The following is an 8,486-nucleotide window of genomic DNA, read 5'->3' on the forward strand; positions in this document are numbered from 1 at the left end:
CTCTACTTTTCATGATTTTTATTAACGACCTGGATGTGGGGCTACTCATTTTATCATGAGTTGATCCATTATCCCACTTGGTCCCACTCCCCCGCCTTCTTACCATAACCTTCCATGCCCTGGCTACTCCGATACCTATCAGTCTCTGCTTTAAATACACCCCATGACTTGGCCTCCACTGTGGCCCGTGACAACAAATTCCATAGATTCACCACCCTTTGGCTAAAAACAAAAATCTTCGCATCTCTGTTCTGAATGGGCGCCCTTCAATCCTTAAGTCATGCCCTCTCGTACTAGACTCCCACAGCATGGGAAACAACTTTGACACATCCTCTCTGTGTCAAAGCTGGCGGAAGTTCCAGAGAACTAAGTGCCGATTCCGAGATTGTTGGGCTCCTTGATGAGGACAAGAGAACCCTATCCCTGGACAGGTGGCCGAAGGATGGAGTATGAGCATAGTTGAGTGAAATGGAAGAGATGCAGTTGAGGGCAGTTTTGATGGCAGAGAAAGGGTAGCACCTTTCTTCGGAAAAGGAAGGCATCTCCTTCATTCCAGAATGGAAAGCCTAACCCTGAGAGTAGATGCGGCGGATTTGGAGGAATTGAGAGAAGGGGGTATTTTGTTTGACAAGTAACAGGTTTGGAAGAGGTATTGCCCAGGTAGCTATGAATGACCATGTGTTTATAATAGACATCAGTAGATTCGCAGTTTCCAGAGATACACTGAGTTTGAAACAGGGCAGGAAATTTTTGGAAATGGTCCAGGTCATTTTGGGGGCAGGGTGGAAGTGCGAGGCATAGTTTATGAAGTTGACGAGCTCCGCATTTGTGAAGGGAGCAGCACCAATGCAGTCATCGATTTTGCGTAGAAAAAATGGGCTAAGGACCCACGTGGAGGCTTAGATTTTTCAATGTATCCGACAATAATGCAGGCACAGCTGGAACCCATGCGATGGCCCATAGCTACACTCTTTCTTTGAAGGAAGTATGAGGAAGCAAAGAAGCAATTATTAACTGTGAACACATGTTCCACTAGATGGAGGAGAGTGGTGGGGGAGTGGAACTGTTTGGGTTTGGTGTCCAGAAAGAAATGAAGAACTTTTATGCCTTCCTGAAAGAGGATGGAGTTACTGGACATCCCCAGTGCGGGACATGGAACTTGAAAGGATCCGGAATGTTTGAAGTGTCATAGATGTTGGTAGGAAGGGAGTGAATTGTGGATATAAAACAGAGCCGCGATACGCACTTATGAGTTCAGTTGCTCCGGAAAAAGCTCTTACAAAACTTTGAGATGTAGTGCATCTGGTGCAACTGACGTATCTACCTTAAGATGTTTCAGTTTGCCTAGCTTATTTTTCCTTTTAAGAAAAATGTACTCATTCCTGCTCCCTGTCATTCACGGACCACTGTCGCGCTGTTAAGATCTTCCACAGCGAAACCTGATGCAAAGAAATTGTTAACAACATAGTTTCTTTGCCCCCATTACTACCTCATCAGCATAACTTTCCAGTGTTCAGTGTTCCACTATCAACTCTTATCTCCCTTTTGCTGTGCATATAACTGAAAAAAAGCTTCCTATTTTATACTATTGTCCAGTTTGCCCTCCTATTTCAGATTTTCCCTTCTTATGGCTTTTTCGTTGCCTTTGTTGGATTTTAAAAACTTCCCAAGCATCCAACTTCCCACTCACTTTTGCTACATTAAATTACCCTTTCCTTGTTTTTTTTTTGTGCAGTCCTTAACTTCGCTCTCACGCCGAACAGCTGAAGCGGAGGGTATAAACTCCCGGTTTCATACCACTGCCATTTGAGAACTTCTTCCTCTGCAGGCCATATCCACCCTGCAACTTGTGGACTATTCTCAGAAATTTCAGCCATTTCAACTCTGCCATCATTCCCGACAGTAATTTTCTCCAATCCATCTGGGTAAGCTCCTTTCTCATGTTTCTCTAATTTCCTTTATTTCATTGCGATACTAAAACGTGTGAGCTTCTCATACTCAAATTGGTGTATGAATTCAATCATATTATGACCATTGCGTCCTAATGATTTCTTTACCTGAAGTTCCCCAACAAAATCTAGATTATTGCATGACACCCTTTCTAAGATTGTTTTTCAATGAGGAGGCTCAAACACAGTCTGATCTAAAAAAGCCACCTCTTAGGCATTTAACAAATTCCCTTTCTTGTGATCTGACACCAAGATAATTTTCCCAATACCATTTCATATTGGATTTCACCATTACAATTGCAACATTGCACATATTGCATGCCCTTTCCTGCTCCCTTTGCAATCTCAACCCCGTATCTTGGCAACTAATATATGATTCCCATAATGTTTTTCTTTTACCTTCTCCATTTCCGAACGACGCTCACAAAGATTTAACATTCTCTGACCCTATGGCACATCATTTTGATGTTGTAATTGCATCTCTTTCCGACACTGCTTATGCATTCCTGCCCGTATTTTCGATATAAAGTATATTGTTTGATATTTTGCTTCCAACTATCACCTTCTTTCAGCTACGGCTCAGTAATGCCAGCAACGCAACACTAATAAATCACTAATTGTGCCACAAATTCACCCAACCAATTTCGAATACTTCATGTATTTAAATACAGCGCATTCAGTCCTGCCTTCTTCGCTCTTTCTGATTTTCGCCTTTCTGGTACAATTTATCTCTTTGACAGATAAAGAGATTAAAATCTTTGTGCATATATCTACGACTGGGGAAGAGGGTTGTGGAGAATACCGTGAACAAAATACTAGGGATATTCGTAACGGCCCACAGAAGGGCTTGATAACATTTCAGAACGAACGAAACTCACGATCATATTAGAGCAATGTGCATCATGCAGATTTCCCACAAAGAAACAGAACGCGGAATATCCGATTCACTCTGAGATTCGCATAGTCATTCCTGAGAAGGAACTTCACAGACACCGTCAACAATCTTTGCTTCAAAGAGGGAACCAAAGCACGGGATTGATAGAATATACATGAACATTAAATTTCAAATTTAAAGTGGATTTGTTACCGAACTACACATATATCACAATTAATATATATGAATTTTCTACTTATGCTGCCGTTAATGGTAAAAAAAAATCTACCCCTGCTACTACTACGTTAACAAAATAAACCGTGGCATTTTCCAAGGCAACTCTTGAAGTCCACAAAGGTTCTGTCTCGCTGCAAACTGTCTCTAATTTATTGAATGGGCCGAAAATTTGTTATCAAAACAGAAAAAATGAAACAAGCTTTACCTTAACACACTTTTTATACATGGATGAAATTAGAAATTCTTTCATCAGTTAAGCTAAAGCAACTAACTGAAATCGTAGATGTATTTTGTAAAGATATAAACGATGAACTTTGGACTGAATAAATATTTAACATAAAGAAATGTGCACTGGAGTTTATGGAATACAAAGCAGAACAACACAACACGATACAACTGATGGGTGATTATGAAACATGTAAGTATCTGGGATATCAACAAGGAAAGAAAATAGATCATAATATGGTAAAGGCAAAATAATAATACAGAATTTACTTCAAGGCGTCAGAAAATCTGCCAAATTGAGATTAAGAGAAAAATTATAACAACGACATAAACACTTTCGCAATACCAATATTAATGTATTTATTTTTGCGTGATTTTTTTTCCAACACCGATCTGGAATATTTACAAAGAAAGTAATAACTGAGATGACAAATTCATGTTCATCCGAATGATCTTAGATTATATCTACCTGTGGCAGAAGGGGAAAGCAGAAAAACAGACATTTCAAAGCTACAAAATAGCCAGATGAAACTTCGGGGATATAATTTCATCTACGAAAACGGTAATCAGTACTCCACGCAAGCATATTCCATTCTGATAAGAAGTATACACTACTACACGTTATTAAGACCATAGGTAAGGAAAGGTACGTCGCATCCAGCATATCTCCCGTTAGCGGACGACTTCCTCCCACGCTGCTCTGACGTAGTGGGAAATCGCGTACGAGACATTTTACAGCAGTGGTTTGCCATTGCCTTCTGCTGGGTGAGTTGTTTTTTTTTTCTTCAAAGAGATCTTAACGCAGCACTGAAGAAAAGCGTGCAGGGGAGCTGGCTGGATTCGACCTCGTGACCTCCAGCCCCACAGTCCAGCGCTGATAAATAAGACCATAGCCAGAAAAATAGAGACATTACAACTATTTAAGAAAACGATAGCCAATGGGACAGCATTAGGAAGAAATCGATAGAAGACATCCGCACGAACTGACCAAATTAGACGTCGAACACCTGGCTCAGAGTTTGAGACCTCTTCCCAGAAACAGAAGGGTTTCTTGTGGCAAGACAGGATCCGGAGCTTAACAAAAAAAAAAAAAAAAAAAAAAAATCAAAGATATATAATAATAGACCAACAGTTACAAGATGGCAAATGTAGAAAATACAGAGAAAACACAGACATAATGCAACATATAACAGGATCATGTAGCTGTATAACACAAACTGTTTACTTATACTGGCACAATCAAGTGGCAAATGTCAAACATCAAAATCTTGATTTAATATGCAAATTTAAAAATAAAATCACACCTTAGTACATATCCCAGCCTGGTCCAGTTTTAAGTCAGAATCCACAAACTACGTTCAATAGAAAAGTATATACGAGGGTTGATTGATAAGTTCGTAGCCTAAGGTAGAAGGAGTCAATTTTAGTAAACATAGCATCTTTATTTTTCAACATAGTCCCCTCATACATTTACACGCTTAGTTCACTGGTCGTGGAGCATACTGATCCCCTCTTTGTAGAAGTCGGCGTCTAGGAACTCCAGAGGTGGTCTACAGCAGGGGTGATTGATAAGGTCTTGCCCTAAGGTAGAAGGAGATGAGTTCTTAACTTCAAACTTTCTGCCTAATCACTCAAAGAGTTGACTTGCACGAACATGTAACGAGAACTCATCTCCTGATGTCGATCACTCTTGATGGTCAAAGACGCCGACTTCAACAAAGAAGGGATTCGTATGTCCACGACAGCTGGACTAAGTGTGGAAATGTAGGAGGGGAATATGTTGAACAATAAACGTGCTAGGTTTTCCAAAATTGACTCCTTCTACCTAAGACTACAGACTTATCAATCACCCTTCGTACATACATATCGAGGATCGTAAAATTAGGGACCATCAATTAAAGGAATGTGCGACATAAAATACATGTAAGGACCCGTTCTTGTCACGGACATAACCTAATGTTCGCAGCAATGGTCGTTATGTGTTAAGGCGTTCAAAAGGAACACATTCCAGCCAGAACACCAGCAGATTTTCAGAACAATCAATGTTCAATTATTGGAAATAAATGATCCAGAGCTAACGAGGTGAAAAAACAAGGTTGCATGAACGTCCGTTCACTTATACTGCACAGCCACGTTTAGAAGGGTGTTCATTCATGAATAAGGTGAAACAGGAAGCACCTTCTCCGTTGTATTAGTGTACTCTGCTGTGCTATTGGGTGAAATTAACTGTCTTCAAATATTTCCCCACAGGGATGGGTGAACTACGACTGGTTGGCGGGGAGAACAGATGCGCTGGCCGTGTGGAAGTCCTGCATGGAGGACAGTGGGGAACACTTTGTGATGAATACTTCAGCCTGGAAGATGCAAGCGTGGTCTGCGAACAGTTACAGTGCGGTGCAGTAAAACCAAATCGCAAAGATGCTTATTTTGGCGAAGGCAAAGGTCCGTTGTGGAAGGATAACTACCGCTGTCTGGGAAACGAGTCACGATTAGCTGATTGTCCAGTCTCAACTTGGGGTCAGATTAGCTGTTCACATGCGAATGACGCCAGTGTCATCTGCACCAGTGAGTCACAGAAAATATATGACTGAAATAAAATGCCTTTTGGTCGAAGATATATTCAAAACAGTAACCTTTTAATCAATTGAATGTCTCTGCCTTTTAGTGGCGATTATGTTGAATTGTGATTTGAAGCAGATGGTTGGCGTGCCTTTGTTTTCCATCGATAGTCCAGCAGGCCATTTCCGTTATCTCACAAATATACCATACTTGAGTACAGAGAAAACGTGTTCTGATGTTTAGAGAATAATTGCATAAAAGGAAGAAGGGTGATGACAATTGATATAGCAGGATAGTAGCTTTGGCACGATGTAGATATCCCCACATACAGAAATGTAATATTTGCGTAGATACTACTGAAGTCATAGATTTTATTGAAGATCTGATAGGAGGCAATATGAAAGGAAGGGCCGCATTTAAGCTGGCTGAGTAAGAAGAAAATCTGATATTGTTACCTAAAACATCGAACACTGCGGCCCGGCACTCTCCCTTCCCACAATATTTCCCCGACCTTTTTAACCTATTCTAAAATCAGTCTAATCTTTCCTTGCTGCACAAACGTCCGTTTTGTTTCTGTCGTCCATGTGCCTATTTAAGGGTTTCTTAAACGTCCCTAATATATCGGCCTCTATCAACACCACTAACAGGACGATCCAAGCACACGCCAACCTCTGCGTGAAGGATTTAACTCTGAAACCCCAGCGATGCGTTATTCAAACCACTTTAAAATTAAACTTGCTTGTACTTGCCATGTTTCCCTTGTGGGAAGTCCCTATGTATCGACTTTATAAAATGCCATTACTATCCTGTACACCTCTATCGATTAACACCTTATTCTACTTCGCTTCAAAGAGAAACTCCGTGGCATATTTATTTCTCGGTGTGATCTTTTTTTTCTTCTGTAACACCCCAAACCACCCAAACCGAAAGCAGGGAGAAGCAGCAAATCCCTCAAATCCCGTCTGCGGTACTTGGCTTTGCTGTCAGGTAACAAAGTGAAGAAACTTGCGAAAGACCCCGCTCGCGTCAACGGAGAATTGTCGGTCAGGTATTAGAATACGGAGTGCATTCAGCATTTATCAGTACATTCAAAGTTTAACTAGTCTTTCACACGTTTTCAGTCCAATTTCCTGCGATAAACTACAGAAGTTATTCTTATAGATTTATTATTGACTGATGAACTTTATTGATGCTGCTCGCATTCGAAGTGACATGTGGAATATTCATGTGTAAAACATACTTTACAGGTAATAGTTGGTAATGTGCAGAATAGCTTGAAATAATATCTTTTTACCCCATTTTTTCGATATCGTAGATGAAAGTTGGTCCTTGAGACTGAACGATGGGGGCAGCCGCTGCGATGGCCGAGTGGAGATGTATGATAAAGGTACTTGGCGTAGAGTGCAAGACAAATTTTGGACCATCAATGAAGCAAGAGTTGTCTGCAGACAACTGCGTTGCGGCTCGGCGATAGCTGCCTATAACTGCTCAAAGTACAGAGAGAATAAACGGCCCGTGTTGTTGATCGAACTTCAATGTGAAGGAGACGAGTCGCACCTCCGAAACTGCAAGAGCTCCATGTGGAAGCGGTCTTCCTCTGACATCACGGGTATTGGTGTCCTGTGTTCAGGTGAATATCGTTAAAAGGTGTGCAATGGAAATTTCTAAACTGGTGTCGCCATTAATAATAAGTTGAGATATGCAGAGCCATTGAGTCATCTAGATATTTATTGGGCTAGCTGGTCATGAGGGCACTGACAATCAACTCACCTTTTGTAGGATTTCGATCTTATACCACACACTTCAACCTGCTACAAAAATTCGTCACCCTACTGCTTCGCAGACTCTAAAATTTATTTGGATATCAGAGGGAATTTACAATGTACAACTTTGGGAGGTGAATCAAAACCTAAGTACAGATGAAAGTCACATCTTTAGGGGCAAAATATGTAAAATTCGCACAACCTGGCATTGAATCTGCTTCACTGGATCTGTGATGCAACCGCTTCAGATGCTGCGTACACGATAGCGCTCTTTCATTCACCATTGGGTTGTGCGGCAGCAGTGCGACAGAATGAGCGATTTGATTTACCTCCTACCTTAGGTGTAATCAATCATCGCTACGAGATTTATATTAACTCTCGCAGAGCTTTCAAGTAAAGTCTTATTACACAATGTCGAAATGACAGGATATGCACGTTGAAATTGAAAGCGGAAATCAAGCATTTTAGCGAACACAGTAGGACTTCAGATATGCGAGTTTGCAAAGTGGTGATTGGAACGGGAAGATATTGTGAATCTTAGAGAACTGTTGATTATTCACTGTTATGACAGCTGAAATATCAGAGTCAGGAGAATACATGCTGGAGTTCGCTGGAATATGTCAAAATGTGACATTTTTTAAAAGTACTGAAGCACGGTAAATCTCTGCTGAGTTGTCAAAACTAGGGAGTCAGACAGATTTCAGACTGATGCAAGGGGAATTTATTTTTCAATTTTTTTAATTGATTTATAAGAATAAGGATAAATACAAACCAGAGGAGAGGTGATCTCAAATACATATTTCAATAATAGTAGAAACAAAGAAAGGGATACACACTGTCAAAATCATATATATTATTAAGCTAATATAAAGAATGAAA

The 8,486-nt window shown here is 40.5% G+C and overlaps 1 protein-coding gene across 1 annotated transcript in view; it reads left to right on the top strand.

Moving 5' to 3' along the window:
• LOC140202080 (scavenger receptor cysteine-rich domain-containing protein DMBT1-like) overlaps positions 1–7,488 on the top strand; it is a 47,856-nt gene extending 40,368 nt beyond the window's left edge. Inside the window, exons 5-6 of the mRNA XM_072266941.1 lie at positions 5,536–5,850; positions 7,160–7,488. Coding sequence (XP_072123042.1) covers positions 5,536–5,850; positions 7,160–7,488 — 644 coding nt within the window. The remainder of the gene's footprint in view (positions 1–5,535; positions 5,851–7,159) is intronic.
• The last annotated feature ends 998 nt before the right edge of the window (positions 7,489–8,486 follow it).

The sequence above is a fragment of the Mobula birostris genome, chromosome 8 (assembly GCF_030028105.1).
Source record: "Mobula birostris isolate sMobBir1 chromosome 8, sMobBir1.hap1, whole genome shotgun sequence".
Classification (NCBI taxonomy): domain Eukaryota; kingdom Metazoa; phylum Chordata; class Chondrichthyes; order Myliobatiformes; family Myliobatidae; genus Mobula; species Mobula birostris.